The sequence below is a fragment of the Oryctolagus cuniculus genome, chromosome 13, assembly GCF_964237555.1.
Source record: "Oryctolagus cuniculus chromosome 13, mOryCun1.1, whole genome shotgun sequence".
NCBI lineage: Eukaryota > Metazoa > Chordata > Mammalia > Lagomorpha > Leporidae > Oryctolagus > Oryctolagus cuniculus.
Genome location: NC_091444.1, coordinates 69,508,583 through 69,532,691, shown reverse-complemented (window position 1 = coordinate 69,532,691; position 24,109 = coordinate 69,508,583). Strand labels below are relative to the sequence as shown.

General features: G+C 48.6%; 1 protein-coding gene across 1 annotated transcript; it reads right to left on the bottom strand.

The window, feature by feature from the left end:
- Positions 1-1,082: 1,082 nt before the first annotated feature.
- Positions 1,083-18,406, bottom strand: LOC127488881 (phytanoyl-CoA dioxygenase, peroxisomal). The gene is made up of 9 exons (XM_070054961.1): positions 18,111-18,406; positions 17,556-17,614; positions 15,185-15,295; positions 14,423-14,591; positions 10,920-11,001; positions 9,138-9,319; positions 5,663-5,812; positions 2,882-3,016; positions 1,083-1,401 (listed from the first exon to the last, which is right to left on the bottom strand). The coding sequence occupies exons 1-9, from the start codon at positions 18,183-18,185 to the stop codon at positions 1,348-1,350; spliced, it is 1,017 nt and encodes a 338-aa protein (XP_069911062.1). The 5' UTR covers positions 18,186-18,406; the 3' UTR covers positions 1,083-1,347.
- Positions 18,407-24,109: the final 5,703 nt, after the last annotated feature.

Sequence of the window (24,109 nt, the reverse complement as noted above, 5' to 3'; positions counted from 1 at the left end):
TAGTCCAGAACAAAACAGTGTTGCCTAAGTGCTATCTATTCACACTGGCATTCCTTCTTTACATTTTAGCGCCATTCCACAATCCAGTCTGCTCAAATCCTCCCCAGGAGTCCCTTGGCAACCCTGGTTTCCAGATGGAACAAGTCCTAAACAAGGTGTCCCTACAAAGAAACCGACCAGAAAGGTGATGCTAGATTTGGGGACATTTCTGCTTAGCAGAATGGCAAGAAAGCGACCCTTTGTTATTTTTTCTCACTAAAGTCCTAACTACAATTTTAAAAATCAAGACTGTGTTTCCTTGCTGCCCTCCACTGGTCCAGAAATATGGTGCTGTGGTGAAGTCCTCTCCAGTCCATGGATACTTCCAATCCAGGCAAAAGTACCTAAAACTTTCTCTGTACAATGAAGGAAGTGGTGTTTCATTCATAAATGCTCAAGGCTTTGGACTGCCCTGCCCAATAGAACACACCATCTGAACAGAGGAAAAGATCAGAGGTAGGGGCCAGCATTGTGGCAATAGTAGGCTAAGCCTCCACCTGCAGTGCAGGCATCCCGTGTGGATGCTGGTTCAAGTCCTGGCTGCTCCACTTCCAATCCAACTCCCTGCTCATGGCTTGGGAAAGCAGTGGAAGATAGCCCAAGTCCTTGGGCCACTTCACTCACATGGGAGACCCAGAAGATGCTCCTGGCTCCTGTCTTTGGCCACGTAGGGAGTAAGCAGTGCATAGAAGATCTCTCTGTCTCTCCCCCTCTCTGTCTGTAACTCTGCCTCTCAAATAAATAAACTAATTTTTAAAAGAACAGAAATACCAGGTGGGTTTCTTAAGGAGGACAGTTGGGTAGAGCAAGTTGTGCAAGGAGGCCTGTATCAGACCCTTACTGTGTCTTTATTATGTCCTCCTGAAGCCTTTAATAAAAGGTCAATGTGTTATATGGTGTTCTCAATTGGAGAAGCATCTGTCACGACAGGAAATTGGTAGGTTGTGGGTTTATCAGGACAGAAATGCAAACCTCAGCTCTTCCTGAGTTCCAAAGCATTCATTTCAGCAACTGAACGAAATAACCGACTTCACACACTGAAATTATGTCAACTATCTTTATTAATCTTGTTGTAACCCCAGATGATTTTCCTTGAGACAATACTATTTCAGTTTTACTGTTTTTACTTCCATCACCACACCCTCATTGCACTGCAGAATTCACTGTATGCAATCAAGTACCTGAGCCATGGTTTGTGATTTTGTTAACGAGTGATAGCACAGATGACACCATCACAAGGGAAGGGTTTTCTTCTGACACCTGGTTTTGTTTTGGGTTCCTGTAGGAGAGTTTTAGCAAAGGGTGGTTTCAAAGGTTGACTCGTTCCCCCTTCACAAGTCGACTTCGAAATATAAAAACATCCTGGAAATAAGGCCAAACAGAAGGAATTTATGGAACACTTCTATTTGCCTACTCACCATCTACATAGGGTTAAATAGGGGGAAAAATTCCCCATAATTGCTACACTGGTTAGTAAGTAAACCATGTTCTGAGACTCCAATTAATGTAATATCTAAAATAGTGCCACCACACTAAGTCAGTGGGGGCCCACATCGCCAGCCCTGGCTGAGGTGATGCACCTGCTAACTGCAGGGAATGTCTCGTAACATCGCCAGTTCCTGAAGAGTTTCCTCTGCACTTCCCTGCCGCCCTTTATGCTGACTGCTTGAGCCATCTAGAACATTCTACTCCTGCCTGATTACACCCTGACAGGGAAACTAGTGTCTTGGGTTACTAATTTTTGTTGCTTTTTTTCCCTTTGTTTTTTGATGACACAGTTTGAACCTCCTTGTTTAGTATTTATTTCCGGTCAAACAGCAAGGTATGGTGGAAAGAATGATTTTAGAATTAGGCCTCTGAAATCTTATGTTGCTAAGGAAACTTGCACCAACCACCTGACTCTTATGTTCTCCTACACAGCATGGAGCTGTGCTGACTGCTCCTTACGGTGTGGGAGAAGAAAACAGGAGAATGGACATGAACGTGCTTTGATACCTCACAAAGAATTATAAAGCAGATCACAACAATTAGTACCGCCATTCCCAGTAAGCCTGAGGAACAATGACCTGCTCGATAACTCAATTAAATATAGGAGGTATTTATTCAGCATAGCCTTGCTGAATTCAAACATATGTGCAGCTGGACCTCATCATATCTTCAGGGCACTGGTTCCAGGACCCCCAGGGAATACAACATCTGAGGCTGCTCCAGTCCCTCATCTGAGTATCAAGTAGTGTATAAAACCTGAATCTAACCTGTGCACATCCTCCTGCCTACTTCAAGTCATCTTTAGAGTCTTCATAATATTAGTACAATGACTATGCTATGTAAACAACTGTTCAGGATCATTCAGGGACTAATGACACAGACAATTTGTCTGCTGGTCACCGGTAGCTTTGACTGTCTGCTCGTTAATAAGGAACAGGTCTGTATGTATTCAGAACAAGTGGAATATTTTTTCAAATGTTTCTGCTTGTCTTTTATACATTGGATGATTGACTCTACAGACGCAGAACTTGCAATTAAGCAGAGCTGACTGCATACTGTGTTTATCCTGTGTTAAAATTCAGGGTGTCAGATATAAGTCCCAGTGGACAGATTATGTTGTCTGTGTGAGGCATTTTAAGGACTGAACAAAAGGCAAGGGACAAGATTTCGTGGGAAAAATGCCAAGACCTGCCAGCTGGGGTCACACCTGCAGGTAATGAAGGAAGAAGATTCTCATGCTGGGAAGCTACTTCAGAAGGTGCACTCTGCACCTCCCAGAATTCAACTGGGTGGGAGAACCATGAAGCATCTGAAGACACACCTGACACCTGTACCTAATTTTTCACAAGCGTACCTTCAAGTCCACGGTGCCCTCATAGCCCTGGAATTTATCCGCCATTTGTGAAGCTTCCTTCCCAATGTTTTCTTGGATGGTGCCCTCCACATCAATGTAGTGGCAGTCGGCACTGGCGTAATGACAGGAAATGGCCTATAGAGAGTGGTGAAATTGAGAAACACATCCCATTGCTGCCAGCAACCAACCAGGCAGGGAGGCCTTCTCTTACCCAGCCAATTCTACACTGGAAGCCTGCTCCATGGGACACAAAATCAGTGTCTCTGTAGCTCAGCTCCATCCCTCTCCCAGGACCCCAGTTAAAGGCTAACTGAAAATTTACAAATGGTTTTAACCAGGTGTGATAACTGAGGCAGCTGAGCCCATCATTGTTTTTTAAAAGGTGTAGATGGGGGGGCTGGTGCTGTGGCATAGTGAACTAAGCCTTTGCCTATATCACCAGCGTCCCATATGGGCACTGGTTCATGTCCTGGCTGCTCCTCTTCCAATCCAGCTCTCTGCTAGGGCCTGGGAAGGTAGTAGAAGATGGCCTAATTACTTGGTCCCCTGCACCCATGTGTGGACTTGGAAGAAGCTCCTGGCTCCTGGCTTCAGATCAGCCCAGCTCTGGCCATTGCAGCCAATTGGGGAGGGAACCAGTGGATGGAAGACCTCTCTTGGGAAAGCACTTGGGTCCTTGCCCCACCAGACTTCCAGGATTCTGCTTTCAGCCTGGCCCAGTCTGGCTATTGCAGCCATTTGAGGAGTGAACCAGTGCATCAAAGATTCTCTCTCTCTCTCACTCTCTCTTTCTCTGTCACTTTGCCTTTTAAATAAAAAGTACATCTTTAAGAAAAGAAAAGGTATAGAGGGGACAGGAAACACAATCCTCTAGGTGAGAGAACTTTGCCATGGGATTTTCCTAAGCCCCACAAAGCCAGGTATCCCAAGTAGCCCGTCATCTTCTTAGTTCCAAGGCTAGGCCCCCTGCCAAATTTGGGAGGGTTAGTATTCTGATGGCAAGCATGAAAACAAAAGACACCGTGGAAAGAAAACCCATGCCCACCTCCTCGCAAATCAGAGGGAACACTTCAAGGCCAAGGCCGTGTTTCCTTCAAGGCAAAGGCTTAAGTTATGTGGTTCTTCCCGTTCCAGAAAAACTTATACACAGACCTAAGTGGCAAAGCAACGTTAAAACTCACTGTCTTTGCCACAGGTCAGATATCTTAAGGTGACTGCACCCTGCAGGAGGACTTACTACTTTGCCCAACACATGGAGCTTCCAGAGAGTGGAGTGACAAACTCCATTTCCTTAGGTGAGCCCCCGTGTAGCCACAGCAGAGCCCCAGGCAAAGGCAAACACGTGTGCACTGGCATTCACATTGTTATGTCATGATGATTAATATTTTTCCAGGGCATTAAGGCTACTGAAAACATCCTGGAGGAACACTGCACAGTCAGGTAGTAAAACCCACAGCGACATTTGCATAACTGTCCCTGCACCTCCTCACTCCTGTGGCTCGGAGGGCTGTGTGAGTGCAGAGTCCAATCCCATCTTCTATTTAAGATTCTGGCATTGTTGCACAGGATGGGTTGTTTGTGTTCATTGTGACTTGGGAAACATGTAAGGGACCTTGATTGCTGAGGTTTTATTGGAATCCTCTCAATTTTTTTAAGTTTTTTTTTTTTTTTTGAGAGGTCAAGTACAGAGACAGAGAAAGACAGAAAGATCCACCATCTGCTGGTTCACACCCCAAATGACCACAATGGCCAGAGCTGGGCCAGGACAAAGCCAGGAGCTTCATCCGGGTCTCCCATGTGGGTGGAGGGACCCAAGCACTTGGGCCATCTTCCACTGCTTTCCCAGCCATAGTAGACTCTGGATTGGAAGAGGAGCAGCTGGGACACGAACCAACAGACATATGGATGCCAGCACCACAAGCAGAGGCTTAGTCTACTACACCACAGCACTGGCCTCATCCCCTTAAATTTTGCCCCTGGGGAGGCTGCCTCAACTTGCCTCAGCCTAATCTGGGCCCTACTGAGCCCAGGGAAGAAAATGAATGGATGGAACATGAAATGTGACCCCTGACCTTTGGCCTCAGAGAGGCTTCAGGGATTGGTGGGAACAGCATCATGAACTCGAAAGCTCCACTGGGCCCCAAAGGAGCTCCAGTATTGGGTGTGGACAGCATGTTATCCTGGGAGAATGTGCACCCATGGGACCGTCAGTCTGTGAGACCAAGAAGTCAACCATCCGGGGTGTGTGAGGATCCTCATTCCCTTTTGAATGCAAGCAATGAAATTAAAACCTTCTAAGGCCAAGGGATTAAAAAAGATACATATATATCTCTATATATATCTCTATATCTATGTAGATATAGATATATACAGATGCATATATATGGCTGAAGTTCATTCTGGCTTCAGGGCAATCAATTCAGAATCAATACAACGTGTATTGGATCAATACTGTTTTCCCAGCAGTAATATTAACATGAAGTTCCCTCCAGTTATCATTTACACAAGCATCTAAATTCCACATTTTCGCCCCAGAAGAAGCAATCCCGAGCACGTTCATGTGTCAGTAGTAATATCCACATGATTAGGATCCTGAGGTCCTCTGGCTTCTCACTGATAAGAGCCAAAAGGGCACAAGGCCCAGAAATTGATTTCCTGGTAAACAAACTGGACTAAAGTCCAGTTTAGTTAAAACTCGCACACCCTTCACATTTTCATATATCTTAAAATTTTTGTTTCTAACTCATCATCTCTGAAAGCTGCAGCAACGTGAACGCATACCTTCCGGAAGCCTTGGGTTCTGTTCCGCCCGGATCCATGGATGAGCAAAGGATGAAAGAAAACTGTGTCCCCCTTCTCCATCACAAGGTGCACGCGGGCGTTGTTCTTCTCGTAGTCCTGGATCCCGTGGTACATTATGTTAACTCCTCCCTGCGACACACAAGAGAAGACACAGCTAAACACGAGGAAGCAGCAGCATCAGTAAAAACTTGTTCAACGGCTCACCACGGGAGCACGGGCGCTCTCTGTTCTTCCAAGAGAAAGAGACATCTGAATCAGTCTTGGAAAAGTTTTCAGGGGCCAGCACTGTGGTACATGGGTTAAGCTTTGGCCTATAATGCTCGCATCCCATATTGGCGCCAGTTCGAGTCCTGCCTGCTCCACTTCCAATCCAGCTTCCTGCTAATGTGTCTGAGAAGGCAACAGATGTTGGCCCAAGAACCTGGGTGCCTGCACCAATGTGGGAGACCAGGAAGAAGCTCCCGGCTTTAGCTTGGCCCAACCCCAGCCCTTGGGGAGGGAACCAGCAGATGGAAGTGCTCTCTCACTCCCTCTCACTCCCTGTCGCTCCCTCTCACTCTCTCTCGCGCTCTGTGTGTGTGTGTGTGTGTGTGTGTATCTCTGCCTTTCAAATAAATAAAAGAACCTTTAAAAAAAAAAACGGAAAGAAAGACAAAGTTTTCCATACACAAAAGCCTCTCGGTGCCTGGTTTGAGAAGTCATGTGTTGGTATTAAAATCTTTGAAATTTCATGACTGAGTCAAACAGGAAGCCACAGACGGGCTTTGCTTTTTGGATCAGTACAGGGGTCACACTTCCCGCCATCCTCCTGACCCTGCCAGCTGACTCTGTAACAGTCTTTGCCAGCAGTGTCCTCTCCCAGAGCTCGCGAACATTCTTCTCCATTACAGGGGCGCGTCTCTGAGAGGCCAGTCCTTCTGAAATAGGGGCAGGGTGGAAATGCTCAATTTGCACTTTATTTACTTTTTGCTCAAAACCATTTATGTCACGTCCTTAGTAAGAAAAAAACAAAAAGAATACATTTGGTGTTTGTTTCAAACTGTTTCCAAAGCAAGTTATCGCTTTAGGTAATGGGTTGCTTCTTTATTGCAGAAACACAAGTGAGAAGCATGTAAAGCTTGCAAGCCTCAGGGTGTGGTTTGGCTTAGCTGTGTAGATGCCTACACTCCACATCAGGGGCCTGAGTTCCATACCCGCCTCCAGCTTCAACTAATGCCGACCCTGCGAGGCAGCAGAATATGGGGCAAGCACTTGGGTTCCTGGGGCCGGTGCTATGGCACAGTGGGTTAAAGCCTTGGCCTGAAGAGCCAGAACCAGCATCCCATATGAGTGCTAGTTCTAGTTCCGACTGCTCCTCTTCGGAACAGCTCTCTGCTGTGCTCCAGGAGTTCAGTGCAGGATGGCCCAAGTCCTTGGGCCCCTGCACCCACATGGGAGACCCAGAAAAAGCTCCTGGCTCCTGACTTCGGATCTGCACAGCTTTAGCCATTGTGGCCATCTGGGGAGTGAACTAGTGGATGGAAGACCTCTCTCTCTCAGTCTCTACCTCTCTCTGTAACTCTGCCTTTCAAATAAATAAAAATATCTTAAAAATAAATAAAATAATAAGCTGTAAGCTCCTATTTTAAAAAATTACTTGGGTTCCTGCCACCCACATGAGAGACCTGGCCTGAGCTCCCAGCTCCTTGGTCTCTGCCACTGCGGGTTTCTGGGGAGCGTGAACCAGTAGATGGGAGTGCATGCATGCGCTGTGTTTGTCTCTGAAAGAAAAAGAGAAGGAAGGAAGGGACAGAGGGAGGGAGGGAGACAGCGAGGGAAAGAGAGGGAGGAGGGAAGGAAGGGAGAGAGGAAAGACAGACAGCGAGAAAGACAATAAAGTTCACAGTGTGGGAGTTTACATGGGTCACTGGGGGGCAGGGAGGCAGGAGCACCCATTCAGCTTCCCAAGGGATCCCAAATCCCATGCCTCTGTCTGCGCCCACTTCCCTGCTGCAGAGTGGTGAACCTTGACCCAGTGCCCTTCTCTTCTGGCAAAAGGTGGAAACGTGACCCAGGCTCAGTGAGTCAGACCCCCAGCCCTGCAGCTGCCACCACTCTGAGCCCCACAGAGGGGACAGCCCCAGCCTGGCCCTGGAGTCCTACAGACATCCCTCGGCCTAAGGCATCCAGAGCCTCTCCTGCTGCTTACTTGCATTAACTCTCACCAAAACCGGAACTTCATGGATGATCTCACAATTCCAAGTTTTTCTAACAGGATCCAGACTCAAATATTTTCACGTAACACTAATCATCCGTGCAAGAATTCTAACTAACGGAGTCGAACGTTCAGAGGTTCTTCACTTCTAAAGACCTACAACCCCCACTTCCTGCCGCAGGTGCTCTTCCAGCCCAACCATCTCTCAGGCCTTCCCGATCTCCTCATCTTACGCCTCAAATGCTCATGATCTCCTTCTGGTTCCTCTGGCTCTGGACGCCCACAGCTCCAGTGCATCCTGGGCCAGAGTGTCAGCCTATTCTTCCTCAAGGACCGATCTGATGCCGCCACTCATTGGCTTAAAGGAGCATACCAGTCCCCAGCATCTACAGCTGCACGGATGAACAAAGCCAGAAAGTAACTCAGTGTTTACCTGTGATTAAGAGAGCTTATCTCGATTGTGGTGGGGATTGCACAGGGGTGCGTGTGTGTGTGTGTGTATCAAAGTGATCATGTTATACACTCAAAATATGCTCAGTTTGGGGCAAAGATGATGACTGGGAAACCCACATGCCACATCAGAATGCCTGGTTTGAGTCCTGGTTCCTAGGCTTCTGGACCCAGCTTCTTGCTGACGCACATCCTGCGACACAGCAGGTGACAAGTACAGTGTGTCCCTGCCACCTACTGGGGACACCTGTCCAAGCCCTGGCTGTTGTGATCATTTGGGGAGTGAATTTGCAGATGGAGGAGCTCTCTCTCTCTCTCCCTCTCTCTCGCACCCTCTCCCCCCCACCCCTCCCCTCTCTTTCTGTCTCTCTGCCCTTTAAACCAGGCCTCTCTGCTTGGGCCATTCTCCCCCGACCAGCCCTCCGAAGAGCCCTGCTGGCCTTTGCAGTTGGAGCACACGATCCCTTCCTCTTCTCCGCTCTCAGAGCCACAGTCAGCGAGCAGACTCGGGGGGCACGTATCACCCACATCCAGGGCTGAAGTGCTTACGTCTTCCTCTGCGATTAGGCCATGCCATCTCGGGCCCTCCGCAGCACCTGCTCAAGTTCCCCACCTGGGCCGGTTTTCAAACGCGTGTTCAAAGGACAACTACACTGGGTGTTTGGTCTGACATCCTCCAACTGATCGCACTTCTAAGTCTCAGGACAGCGCTTGGCTAAGAAAGGCAGTGCCCTCTCCCCTGTATGCTCTTTATGGATGCTGAGTGAAATTTAAAACCGGGAAGGAGATTCGGCTCCTAGACAGACCTACCCCCCACTGCGGGTAGTCCTGCGGCTTCAGGGGGCCTTTGTGGGTGCCGGGAAGCACCACCAGACAACCGTTGTTCCGGTCAATGTGCTCCATCGCGGTCCACGCACAAACAATGAGATTGCTGGGCCGGAAGGGGAAATAGTACAGATCCTGGTGCAAGGGATGACGGGACGTCTTCTTGCCTGAAAGAGAACCTGCTGTTAATAGACGTTCAAGGGCAGACAAGAGGCCCCGTGGTTAAGACACTGGTGAGGACATCTGCATCCCCATTCAGATGCCTGGGTGTGATACTCAGTCCTGGCTCCTAACTCCAGTTTCTTGCCACTCTGCACCCTGGAAGGCACTGGGTGAAGATGGTTCAAGTACCTTAGTTCCTGCCACCCAGGTGGGTACCTGGATTGAGTTCCTGGCCCAGCCCCAGGCATTGCAAGTATCAGGGAGTGAATCAGAAGATGGGCTCTTTCTTGAGAGGGCTCTCGCTCTCTCTCTTTTCTTCTCAGACAAATTTTTTTTAATTTTAAATAAATAATCAAATTAAATCTAATGTCTTAAAAAGACATTTGTCCAAGTCTCAGAATTCCTTATCCTTTGCCTAGAAAACCAGAAAAATGAACTATCCCCAGGAAATGAAACAACACTACAGAAAAATCAACCTTGAGAGAGAAGCAACCAACTGGATGTCAAATCAAATGCGAAGGGGCCAGTACTGTGGAGTAGCAGTGCCACATCCCATATGGGTGGGGGTTTCAGTCTTGGCTGCTCCACTTCCGATCCAGCTCTGTGCAATGGCCTGAGAAAGCAGTTTACTGTGGCCCAAGTCCTTGGGCCCCTGCACTTGCGTAGGAGACCCAGAAGAAGCTCCTGGCTTTGGATCGGCCCAGCTTTGGTCATTGTGGCCATTTGGGGAGTGAACCAGCCACTGCAACTGCAGGAGCAAAGCCAGTCTGAAGCCAGAAGCCTGGAAGTTCTGCACCACCAAGGTCAGAACATCAACCTCACATATGTTAATTGAACAATTTTTTCTTGCTTCTCCTTAATAAGAAGAGTCCTGGAGTACTGTGGTGGCACCGCTGGTTAAGTACCACCTACAATGCTGGCATCCTTTATGAGCGCTGGTTCCAGTCCTGAATGCTGCACTTCCAACGCAGCTCCCTTCTGATGCACCTGGGAAGGCAGCAGAAGATGGCCCAAGTGCTTGGGCCCCTGCCACCCACCAGTGAACTCAGGGGGCTTCCATAGCCTTGGCAGCTCATGACAAGAGCCCAGGGTGATTACTGATGCCATAAACAAGAGTGTCAATTTGTTAAGTCAACAACAGGAGTCACTGTGCACTTACTCCTCATGTAGGATCTTTGTCCTTAGTATGCTGTACATTGTGATTTAATGCTATAACTAGTACTCAAACAGTATTTTTCACTTCTTGTTTCTGTGTGGGAGCAAACTGTTGAAATCTTTACTTAATGTATGCTAAACTGATCTTCTGTATATAAAGAGAAACGAAAATGAATCTTGATGAGAATGGAAGGGGAGAGGGAGTGGGAAAGGGGAGGGTTGTGGTTGGGAGGGACGTTATGGGGGGGAAGTCATTGTAATCCATAAGCTGTACTTTGGAAATTTATATTCATTAAATAAAAGTTAAAAAAAAAAAAAGAAAGAGGGTTGGAGGGAGGTTACGGGGGGGAAAACGCTATAATCCAAAACTGTACTTTTGAAATTTATATTTATTAAATAAAAGTTTAAAAAAATAAAATTAAATCAAAAAAAATAAGAAGAGTCCTTTACCAACATCTGGAGGTTTGTTAATCAGCATTGCGTGCATGGCCATAATATTGGGTCCGGTGAAGCACTCCACGTATTTCAAGATCTAAGAAAAATAAGGGGGAGGGGAAGGAACAAAGTTTCATGGGCAATCAGAAGTACAGGCCAGTGGCACCAAGGCCAACTCCTCTATGACAGGCAAGATGGTAACAGTCAGTATTTCACAACACTGCGAACAAAGCATGGCAGAAAATCCAGAAACTGGAAACCACTCTAAATCTACAACCCTTTGAATTGGGCAGGCTTGTCTGAGTAGCTGGGAATATAACCTGTTTCTCTTCTACAAGAAAGGGGTGCGTTTCTGTAAGGTATCAGCCTAGAAGGCCAGGACCAGCCCTTCTGCCACCCAAAGCCACAGACAGTGCCCAGGGAGAAACGGCTTCCTTTTTCTTCTTGGAGACCCTGCACAAGAACGACCCTGCCTAAGTGGGCCCAAGGGGAGCATCTGGCCCGGCAGCTGGGTTTGAGTCCCAGCTCTGTGCCCAATTCCAGCTCCCTGCTCCTGCACACGCTGGGAGGGAGCAGCTGATGGCTCAAGTCGCTGGGTTCTTGCCACCCACGTGGGAGACCTGGATTGAGTTCCAGCGCCCACCTTTGGCAGGCCCAGCCCTGGACACTTATGGGCATCTGTGGAGTAGAATTGTGAGTGGAGATTTCTCCATCAGTCTGCCTCTCAGACAGTAAGAGAAGAAAGGAAGAGCTCAGCAGGATTCGCTGCTGTCAGGAGCGGCCAGGTCAGAGCAGGGCAGCAACTCAGAGGACACTGCACAACCAGTGTGCCCTCCCCTCCACGTCTTCACATAGGCAGGAAGCAGGCCCAGTCACAGGAAGCAGGCGTGCATCAGTGGACAAGAAAAGCAGGTCCTGTGCCTGTGCAGTTGGAGGTCCCGTGAGAATCAAGATACTGACTCAGTCATGACCTGGGAGCATTGTGGGTGCACGGCCAAGGGTGAAGTCAGATCAGGGAAGAAGACGGCATTCAAGCGTGGCCGGGTCTGATTCCAAAACAGGAGGCAGGGCCCGCTCCTCCTCACAGCCTGATCTCTGCTAGGTCGGGAATGTTGGCAGTTACAGCCTGAAACACTTGAAATGTACAAACAGCTCGAGAGGCAGGCCTCACGGTTCTGTCTACACCAAGCCTGGGACTGTGCACCTTCACTTGGGCTGGCGCTTATAAACCCCCACGGCTGAGAGCCATCCCCACCATCCCTGCTGTCCTCCGTACTGTTCTTTAGCCAGTCACTTGCCTCAATTACATCAGCTTCCTTCTAAATCTTATCCCCAGTACTAACTTCCTGAAAATCGTTGAGTTCGATGTGCTGGTGATGCTTCCCAACACATGGACAGAGAAGTAACCATTCACGTAACTCGTACCTCCTGAGGGCGCTACAGGAACTGCCAATATTCACCCAAGGTATTCACAGCAGCGTTTCGCCAACCACAAGTTGTCACCCACCATCCCGCAGCCGAGTTCCATCTCCAGCACAGGACTGCACGACAGTCCAGGGGGCCGCTTCCCCTCGGTCCTCTGTCTGGGACCTGGATGTGACGGCACAGGTGGCATCCCTGTACAGCCCACCTCTGGGAACCAAGCTCTCTAACAGCACCTGCTTATAATTCCTATACTCCCTGGGAAGCCTCCTGCTGAGCCATTCCAACAAATGGCTCGGAAACTAAGACTCTGGTATACTGCAGTTTGAAAGTTACCAGGTGGCTCCATGCAGAGGGCTATGGGAGGATGACAGGCACCCACTGTAAGTGAAAAACACAAGGTGACAGCCAGGAGGTTCCTGATCCCCGACACAGGCAGGAGGTGTACAAGTGAGAGAATTCCCGACGTATACACTCAACAGGGAGCGAGGTTCCGGGGAGCTGGGGTCACTCCTTTTTGCTTCATGTCTTTGTGTACTGCTTAGACCTTTTCTTATTTGTTTTTAATTTGATTTATTTATTTATTTTTGACAGGCAGAGTGGACAGTGAGAGAGAAGCAGAGAGAAAGGTCTTTCTTTTCCGTTGGTTCACCTTCCAATTCCCGCTGTGGACAGCACGCTCGGCCGGCGCATCACGCTGATCCAAAGCCAGGAGCCAGGTGTTTCTCTTGGTCTCCCATGCGGGTGCAGGGCCCAAGCACTTGGGCCATCCTCCACTACACACACCCAGGCCACAGCAGAGAGCTGGACAGGAAGAGGAGCAACCGGGACAGAATCCGGCGCCCCGACCGGGACTAGAACACGGTGTGCCAGTGCCGCAGGTGGAAGATTAGCCTATTGAGCCGGGGGGCTGGCCTGTTTAGATCTTTTTTGTAAATATGGTTCATGCTTAAAGAATAATACTCTTGGATGGCGCCGCAGCTCACTTGGTTAATCCTCTGCCTGTGGCTCCGGTACGTTGGGTTCTAGTCCCAGTTGGGGCGACGGATTCTGTCCTGGTTGCTCCTCTTCCAGTCTAGCTCTCTGCTGTGGTCCAGGAAGGCAATGGAGGATGGCCCAAGTGCTTGGGCCCTGCACCCACATGGGAGACCAGGAGGAAGAACCTGGCTCCTGGCTTCAGATGGGTGTAGCACTCCGGCTGCAGCAGCCATTTGTGGGGTGAACCAATGAAAGGAAGACCTTTCTCTCTGTCTCTCCATCTCTCACTGTCTAACTCTGCCTGTCAAAAAAAAAAAAAAAAAAGAATGCTCTTTTTCAAAAAAAAAGAAATCTGATTTTTAAATCAAAGCATCCTGGGGCCAGTGCTGTGGCATAGCAGGTAAAGCTGTCGCCTGCAGCATCAGATTCCGATATGGGCGCCGGTTCAAGTCTCAGGGGCTCCACTTCCAATCCAGCTCTCTGCTATGGCCTGGGAAAGCAGTGGAAGATGGCCCAAGTCCTTGGGCCCCTGAACCCACATGGGAGCCCCGGAAGAAGCTCCTAGCTCATAGCTTCGGATGCGCCCAGCTCCAGCTGTTGCGGCTATTTGGGGAGGGAACCGGCAGATGGAAGACCTCGGTCTCTCCCTCTCTCATTCTGTAACTTCTATCTCTCAAGTAAATAATCAAAAGAAAAAAAATACATGAGTTTACGTATCGTGGCCCCAGTAACTTCACGCCCGTTGTCTTGGAAGGGCTGTGTCCCGTTCACCCAGAATTCTGTTCCTTCTCAACAGACACACGGCTCCTCAAGGCTGCCATCCCTGGCGCTGCGGGTGGGGTCATTCTCTGTCTGGGGAGGGGGCTGCTCTGGCTCTGGGCACTGTAGCATGGCTGAGCCCCGCTACTGTGGCATCCCCGGCTCCCACCCAGGAGAAGCCAACGGGAGCCAACCAAAAACCGCCAAATACCCACTGGGGGCCCAAAGCACCTCCAGCTGCAGACTACAGCGCTTAGAGCCACATGTGGGAAGGGGCAGGAGCAGCAGATCTGGGGGCAGGGGTGCAGGCTCACAGCCCGGTGATGCCACACACAAGCCCAGCACACAGAGCCTCTGACCTCGGGCAGGGTGCAGTATCTGAAGAGCTCCTCGTCTTCCTGGAAGTCCTGGACCTTGGTAACTGATTTCTCACTCAGGTTATGCTCCGATTTCACAATGGCCACATCTTTCATCACCATTAAGCCCGGTGGTCTCACCTCCTTTCTGCAGATTCTTTCAAACTCACTCCTAGGAAAATAAATTTGCATACGGTGTCATGAAGCCGGGCTCCCAGCACCTGTCCGGCCCCGCCCTGCCAGAGGGACCTACAGACTCCAGCAGCAGGTTTCCCTGCACAACAGAATAGTCCTGGCGACAGGGAGGGGACACGGCCACCTCAGACATGCCGGCCTCCTTACTGCCAGGCAGGGATCACCCTACCACAATGAAAACATTGCTCAGCTTGGCAAACCTGCAGGGAAACAGTTTTGTGCTTTTGGTTGCATGGTAAAAATGATGGCCACACGCCAGTCGCGTTCACCGCGTGCCAGCCCCCACTTGCTACGTTTTCCTTACTTGTCACTGTACTTAGTCTTAGCCACTGGGATGGCGGCACTGTCCCGATGGCCATTGCACAGATGAAATGTAGCAGGGAGGGGACACGGAGTCGCGGAAACCTAGGCAGATGGACCAGGACGAGGCCCTCAGTCTAGCCCAGAGCTCATACCCAGCTCCTAACAAAGTGAATCACTGCAAACACGGATCAGGGAGAGGCGGGTCTTGACTCGGGTCCTCATGCCACAGAACACACAGTTCATAACGAACAAAGAGTGCTACCGTACCTGAAGCGCTGAATGTCAGCATGCGACACCAGATTCTTAATGACCAGATACCCGTTTTCTTCATAAAATTTTCTCTGTTCTAGGCTTAGAACATTATTATCCAGAGTATACCTAAAGAAGAAAAGATTTCCAAATATCCTTATAAGAAAACAACATGTATCAAGAACCTAAGAAAGATTCATACTCTACTCTCCAATCTGTTATTTCTGTTCCTCACTGTAAGGAACTAATCTAAAACAACCTAAAAAGCAAGGACTGTAATTAACCCCCCAAAAAACTGCAGTAATAGAAGAAAAATTATCCGACATTATGAGCGTACTTCAAACAGTTTGAGGGAAATAGAGTAAAAATACAAGTTTATTGAGGTACAAAGAATTTTTTTGAAATCTATGCAGAGTATTTTCACAGTCTAGATTTTCCACAGACTTTTTGAACACCCCGGTATATCCACTCAATAGCTTATGACTCCAGCATTAAAAATAAAAGGCATGGGGCCAGTGCTGTGGCATAGCGGGTTAAGCCACTGCCTGTAGTGCCGGTATCCCATATGGATGCCAGTTTGAGACCCAGCTGCTCCACCTCTGATCCAGCTCTCTGCTATGCACTGGGAAAGCAGCAGAAAATGGTCCAAGTCCTTGGGCCCCCACAACCAACCCAAGTGGGAGATCCAGAGGAATCTCCTGGCTTTGGATTGGCACAGTTCCAGCCATTGTGGCCAACTGGAGAGTGAACCAGTGGGTAGAAGACCTCTCTCTCTCTCTCTCTCTCTCTCTCTCTCTCTCTCTGCCTCTCCTCTCTGTGTGTAACTCTTTCAAATAAATAAATATTAAAAATAAAGGGCATATGATAGTTTGGATGATGTTTCTTCTAATACGATATGAGGACCGTGATGTAAAGCCAAGACACTACTTGTGGAAAGACTGCAGGGGCAGGTGTTTGGAGCAGCAGCGTAAGTCATCCCCTGAGACACCTACATCCCATTCCTGAGTGCCTGGTTCGAGTCTTGGCTACTCCATCTCTGATCCAACTTCCTCTTAATGTGCATCCTGGGAGGCAAGAGATGATGGCTCAGCGGCTTGGATTCCTGCACCCACGTCAGAGACTTGGAAGGAATTCTGGGCTCCTGGCTTCAGCCTCGGCCTAGTCTCAACTACTGTGTTCCTCTGGAGAGTGAACCAGGGGGTGGTAGCTCACTCTCTCTTTTTTTGCCATTGTCTTTCTCTCTCTCTCTCTCTCCCTTTCAGATAAAATGAAAATACATCAATAAAAACTTAGAAGAAAAGTTTAAAACCTGCAACAATATATCAAAAATAATTTGTAAGAGTGAGTGCCTTTCAGCAATGGAATTATAGATGAGTATATAAGATTTTTGGTGTAATGAATATATGTGGTTTTTCAGATGGGAAACAATTCAATACACTTTTAATTTTCTGGTTGGTGCATTCGTAGAAGTAATCAAAGTGACAACATCCAAGTAAGTACACAGCATGTCCACAGACTCAAGCTACATAACCCACTCCTTGACGTGAGCCCTTCTGCTCTGTAACACAGCAGGGTACCTGGACTCTAGAGCAATTAATTATGCACTTGAAACCACGTAGAGCAGAAGAACTGGTATCTGAGAGGTAGAAAAACTAATTACCCCATTTGATCATTTTATATTGCATACATGTATCAAATTCAATATCATATCCCATAAATAAGTATAAATCTTAACCAGCAATTTAAAAATTGGAATTATTGCTAATATTTATTACAAGAAGAATATTTATGAAGGTCAAAGCTTTCTCTATCAAAAGTGACTTAAGATATGCCAGAGATGCTAGCTAGCTAATATGTCAATATAACTAGAAGCTAATTTAAATGTAATATATATCATGCCTGGGTTATTAGTTATGTAGTTTCTGATACTGTTCCTTCCTTCTGAAATTTACATATAGAAAATTAAAGTGAACACACGAAACATTTTCCCCAACTTTACTGATTAGAACTAGTTCTGGAGGACTGGTGCTGTGGTATAGTAGGTTAAGCATCTGCCTGTGACACCAGCATCCCATATAGGCACCGGTTCAAATACCAGCAGCTCCAGTTCCAAACCAGCTGCCTGCTGATGGCCCGGGGAAGTAGTAGCAGATGGCCCAAGTGCTTGGCCCCAGAACCCTCTTGGGAGACCCGAAGAAGCTCCTGGCTCCTGGCTCCTGGCTTCGGATCGGCACAGGTCGTGCTGTTGCGGCCAATTGGGGACTGAACCAACGGATGGTAGACCTCTCTCTCTCTCTCTCTCTCTGCGTCTCCTTCTCTCTCTGTGTACCTTTTTCAAATAAAATAAATCGTTTAAAAAAAATAAAAAATCACAGTTAGATCTACTTACTGGAATTTCTGAGGCTGGAAACTGGCAGGGGAAGATGTCCCTGAAGTGGGGTGGGCTACCTAGGACGTGAATTAAGGCAAATAAGGTAAAACCGAGGAGCAAGCCGTTCCGAGAAATAGGCCCCCCACCCCACCCCTCCGTGCTAGTTCAGTTCTCAGGAGAAAGGCATCTTCCTGAACAGACGCGGGAGCTCTGACTTCACTCCTGCTCGGACAGGTGCACACCGCGGCTAAGGCGCTTTGGCCTCTACCACCTCACTTCATCTTCACAAGGACCCTAGAGGTGGCCGGAAGATGCAGCACCCCCCGCTTTGGCATTTGTGAGCAGGGCTCTGGGCGGCCTCAGAGAAAATGGCAAAGTCCTCCTCCGGATCACCTCCCGAGACCGCAAAGCAAGAAACGGAGCCCCTAAGGGCGCACGGAGGATGGAGCAGAGACACGGCCTCCTCCCCGCTGCCCGGCTCGCTCTGGGGGAAAAGTGACCTAGAGGGGACGAGCACACGGAGGCCATCGCCCCGGGCCCGGGCCCGAGCAGCGCGCGCAGGCACAAGGATACGATGGCCGCGGCCGAGGGGTGGCCGAGGTGTCCCAGCAGGATCCTCAGGCGGGCGCCAGCGCGCAGCTGATCCATGACGGCGGTGCTGAGACCCCATGGCCTCGGACTTAACTCTGCAGGCAGCACCGGAGGCGGGGCGGCCCCGCCCAAGACCGGGGCGTGGACGCGCGCGGCACTAGGGATCCCTGGTTCGCCGCCCCGGCGTGGGCTGGCCGGGCCACCGGGCTGCGGGGACGTCCTCCCAGCGACCGGGGGGAGAGGGGGTCCTCCCGGCAGCACCCAGACTTGGGGGCCAGGGACTGGACGGAGGCCCTCCAGTGACCCGTGGCTGAGCGGAGAAGGGACCCAATCCGTTTAACCCCACGTGGCTCAACTTCCACTAACTGCAGAGCCCACGCAAAGTCAAAGGTTCACCCGTGCAAGTCACACGCCTGAGCCCTTTGGCCTGTGACCCCTCCTCCCCCAGAGCCCTCGAGGTAGCAGAAGGACCTCGGGCCTGCTCCTTGCCCTACTCCCTGTTAACCTCCGCCGCCTCCCCGGTCACCCCATGCAAGATCCTGATCCTTCAGCTGGCAGGCTGGGATCGCGGAGGCGCACCTGGCTTTTGAGCCCCACTTCAGAGGCTGAGCCTTGGAGGAGCAACTACCAGATGGGGAGCGGACCAACTGGTGTCTCCCTACCGCCCTCGCCTGGTGAGCGGTAGGAACTGCTAAGAAGAGAAAAAACCAAACTAAAAATATGAATGCCGCTCACCTGTCACCTACTTGGAGCTCAGACCTCGCCCGAACTGGGCCTGGCAGTGACTGCGTTCCCACCTACTTAGACCTGCACTGGTTATGCTGCTCTCAAATGCCCTCGTTGAGCAGGTGTGTGAAGATCCCCGCCTCGGCTCTGTTAAAACATTTTTTTAAGATTATGTTTCAATGTATGATTGTTACCGCGAGAAGATAAAATCCTTGAACGACTACAATCGTCCTTCATCTGTTTAAACTCCAAGGGATGTTCTTTTACTTCCTTCCTTCCTTCCTTCCTTCCTTCCTTCCTTCCTTCCCTCCTTCCTTCCCTCCCTTCCTTCCTTCCTTCCTTCCTTCCTTCCTTCCTTCCCTCCCTCCTTCCCTTCCTTCCTTCCTTCCTTCCTTCCTTCCTTCCTTCCCTCCCTCCTTCCGTTCCTTCCTTCCTTCCTTCCTTCCTTCCATTTCTGTTGGAGGCAGGTGTTGAGCCTAGGAGTTCAGAAGCCTGCATACCACATGGGCGTGCCTGGGTTCAATTCCCAGCGTCAGCTCCTGTCTCCAGCTTCCTGAGAGGCGGCGACGGCCCCAGTGGTTGGGTCCCTGCCCTCCACACTGGGTATCTGGACTGTGGCAGTCTTGGATTGAGTTTCTGACTTGAGCCAGCGCAACCCATGCCTTTGTGGGAATTTGGGGGAGTGAAACATCCAATGGGAACACTCTCCTTCTCTGTTCCTCTCAAAGACATTTTTAAAAAACAATTTTTAAACAAATGTGTTCATTTACGAACCCATGGGGAATTAAAACAATTTTTTAAATAAAGGGGTCATTTGGTTGATGTTATTTGCATTCTTAAGCAGCAGTTTGGACTACTTGGACATTTCCTGAGTAAGCATCTTCAGGAACTGTAGTGTTTATCTGGGGCCAGTGCTGTGGGTAGCAGGTAAAGCCGCTGCCTGCAGTGCCGGCATCCCATATGGGAACCAATTCGAGACCTGGCTGCTCCACTTCCAATCTAGCTCTCTGTATGGCCTGGGAAAGCAGTAGAAGATGGCCTAGGCCCTTGGGCCCCTGCACCCACATGGAAGACTTGGAAGAAGCTCCTGGTAGGATCCTGGCTTCAGATCGTCCCAGCTCTGGCTGTTGCGGCCACTTGGGGAGTGAACCAGCAGATGGAAGACTCTCTCTCTCTCCCTGCCTCTCTTTCTCTCTCTGTGCAACTCTGACTTTCACATAAAATAGATAAACCTTTATTAAAAATAAATGAAGTGGGGGCCGGCACCGTGGCTCACTTGGTTAATCCTCCACCTGCAACACCGGCATCCCATATGGGCCCCGGGTTCTAGTCCTGGTTGCTCCTCTTCCAGTCCAGCTGTCTGCTATGGGCCGGGAGGGCAGTGGAGGATGGCCCAAGTGCTTGGGCTCTGGACCCGCATGGGAGACCAGGAGGAAGCACCTGGCTGCTGACTTCGGATCGGCGTTCCTCCGGCCATAGCGGCCATTTAGGGGATCAACCAAGGAAGGAAGACCTTTCTGTCTCTCTTTCACTGTCTAACTCTATCTGTCAAACAAATTTTAAAAATGAAGTGTTTAATAATTATTTATTTAAATTTGAGTGGCAAAGCAAGCGAGCCGGATGCTGAACTCCAGACCCCGTCACCAATGGTCTACATCATATTGCCTCTAGGATTTCTTTTCTTTCTTTCTCTCTCTCTCTCTTTCTTTCTTAAAGAGTTATTTATTTGAAAGGCAGATTTCCAGAGAGGCAGAGACAGAGAGAGAAAGAGAGAGGTCTTCCATCCGCTGGGCCACTCCCCAGTTGGCTGCAACGGCCAGAGCTGCGGTGATCCGAAGCCAGGAGCCAGGAGTTTCTTCCCCGTCTCCCACCTGAGTACAGAGGCCCAAAGACTTGGGCCATCTTCTACTGCTTTCCCAGGCCATAGTAGAGAGCTGGATTGGCAGTGGAGCAGCCAGGACTTGAACCGGCGCCCATTTGGGATGCCGGCACTGCAGGTGGCAGATTTACCCACTATGCCACAGCACCGACCACACCCCCCTCAACAAAGGATCCCTGACACCTCCAAAAGATGGTGTCTCCCTTGCTGGAAGATATGTTCACATCCTAGTCCCCAGGAAAAGGTGAGTGTGGCCTTGTGTGGAAACATGGTCTGTTTTTTTCCATTCACCTTCAGGGTCCTGAGATAAACTCAGGCTGGGACCATTGGGGCTAGGCCACTGGGAGGCACTAAATCTAACACAACCACAACAAAAATCTCTCTGGGTGATTTGACATGCCCCTGCTCCCCACCCCACCCCCATCCTGTTGAGAATGGTGGATCTGTGGTATTTGGTGGTGAAGAAGGGGTGGGGAGGAAGGGACTAAGGAGGGAAAAGTCACACTCACACACTTGCACACACAACACATATGCTTCCCGTTTACTGCCATTCCTTTAGATCTGAATTACAATTTCAGTTCTGCACCAGAAATTGAGGTGTTCTCATGTAAGAATAATTAAAAAGAAAAAACAGGATAAAGACATTTCCAATAGCACAAACACAACTAAGCCATAGGCAGTGGTTTGAATACAACAATCTTGATGTGAATGGAAGGGGAGAGGGAGCGGGAAAGGGGAGGGTTGCGGGTGGGGCCCTCCACCAAACACTGTAACTCCAAGAAGTTCAGACTCAGCGACCCATTAACAAAGAAAGCTCAACAGGACGCTTGCTTACTCAGAGGTTTCCAGCACACTTTATTTTGCAGACCACTGGCCTGCGGCTCGAGGACCAACGTCTGTATAAATGCCTGTGAAACGTCCTGTTAGCTTCAGTTCTGCAGCAGCCTCTCACACACCAGCCGCCACACACGGCTACAGTCCAGGCGCTGGTGCAGAGGGGCTGCCTCGGTTCCCACGGGAGGGCTCGGCCAGGTAATGCCTCTTCCAGGGAGCCTCCCCTTCCCGGGACGGAGCCTTGGGCAACAAGTGGATGGGTGTGCAAGTGCAGCTCTGGTGCCCGGAGCAGGAAGTGTTCAGGCCCTGGGAGAGACGCGGCGCTTTCTCCGACGACAGACACTCAGGGGCTCAGTGCCCCACGCTTCGCCCACGGTTCACCCCACAGGAATTGCCCCTGCTTGTTTACTGGGTGAAAATATAAGGAAGCCTCCGTTTTTTAGCCAGACAGTCAACACCTGTTAAATAGCCTATTGTTTCTAGAACTACAAAATTCAATTCAAGAAAATATAGGTCCCGTGAAAGACTTAAAGTTTTATAAAACTAAAATCTAGTTTTCCCCGATAAATTGTACTTTAGGCAAAACCCTCCCGATGCTTCTAAAATAATACTATAAGGGGCATCTGCTAATACAAGAGCAATTAAAAAATTAAATATTTATTTGAATAACAAGTTTAAGTTCAAGCTGTAATGTTAGCAATGCCGATTTTTAACACAGATCACAAAAAGCATGCACAAAAAAAGGACTGGTGCCAAGGGCAAAATACTGCTAAGAATTAGGCTAAATAGCTACTGATTTTAACAAAAGGCTTGCAATCATTATACAAAATATATAATGTATTTTTTCACTTTTATTTAATAAATATAAATTTCCAAAGTACAGCTTATGGATTGCAATGGCTTTCCCCCCACATAACTTCCCTCCCACCCACAACCCTCCCAACTCCCACTCCCTCTCCCATTCCATTCACATCAAGATTCATTTTCAATTATCTTTATACACATGAGATCATTTTAGCATATAGTAAGTAGAAATTTCAACAGTTTGCACCCACACAGAGCATAAAGTATAAAATACTGTTTGAGTACTAGTTATAGCATTAATTCAGATTGAACAACACATTAAGGACAGAGATCCTACATGAGGGGTAAGTGCACAGTGACTCCTGTTGTTGACTTAACAGATTGACACTCTTGTTTATGGTGTCAGTAATCTCCCTAGGCTCTTGTCATGAGTTGCCAAGGCTATGGAAGCCTTTTGAGTCTGCCGACTTCGATCTTATTTAGACAAGGTCATAGTTAAAGTGGAAGTTCACTCCTCCCTTCAAAGAAAGGTACCTCCTTCTTTGATGGCCCGTTCTTTCCACTGGGATCTCACTCAATTGTGAACTGAAATTGATCACATGGACTAGTGAGATGGCATTGGTACATGCCACCTTGATGGGATTGAATTGGAATCCCCAGGCAGGTTTCTAACTAACCATCTGGGGCAAGTCAGCTTGAGCTTGTTCCAAATTGCACATCTTCTCCCTCTCTTATTCACACTCTTAGATTTAACAGAAATCAATTTTCAGTTAAATTGAAACACCTAGGAATAATTATGTGTTAATTACAGAGTTCAACCAATAGTATTAAGTAGAACAAAAAAATAGTAAAAGGAATAAAGTATTAAGTTGTACATCAACAGTCAGGACAAGGGCTGATCAAGTCATTGTTTCTATAGTGTCCATTTCACTTCAACAGGTTTCCTTTTTGGTGCTCGGTTAGTTGTCACCGATCAGGGAGAACACATGATATTTGTCCCTTTGGGACTAGCTTAATTCACTCAGCATGATGTTTTCCAGATTCCTCCATTTTGTTGCAAATGACTGGATTTCATTGTTTTTTACTGCTGATAGTATTCTATAGAGTACATGTCCCATAACTTCTTTATCCAGTCTACCGTTGATGGGCATTTAGGTTGATTCCAGGTCGTAGCTATTGTGAATGGAGTTGCAATAAACATTAAGGTGCAGACCGCTTTTTTGTTTGCCCATTTAATTTCCTTTGGGCAAATTCCAAGCAGTGGGAAGGCTGGGCTGTATGGAAGGGTTATATTCAGGTTTCTAAGGAATCTCCAGACTGACTTCCATAGTGGCTTGACCAGTTTGCATTCCCACCAACAGTGGGTTAGTGTCCCTTTTTCCCCACATCCTCACCAGGTCGGTAGATTTCTGTATGTGAGCCATTCTCACCGGGGTGAGGTGGAACCTCACTGTGGTTTTGATTTGCATTTCCCTGATTGCTAGCGACCCCAAACATTTTTTCCTGTGCCTGTTGGCCATTTGTATTTCCTCTTTTGAAAAATGTCTATTGAGGTCCTTGACCCATCTCTTAAGTGGGTTCTTTATTTTGTTGTTGTGGAGTTTTCTTGATCTCTTTGTAGATTCTGGTTGTTAATCATTTATCTCTAGCATAGTTTGCAAATATTTTTTCCCATTCTATTGGTTGCCTCTTCACTTTCCTGACTTTTTTTTTTCTGTACAGAAACTTCTCAATTTGA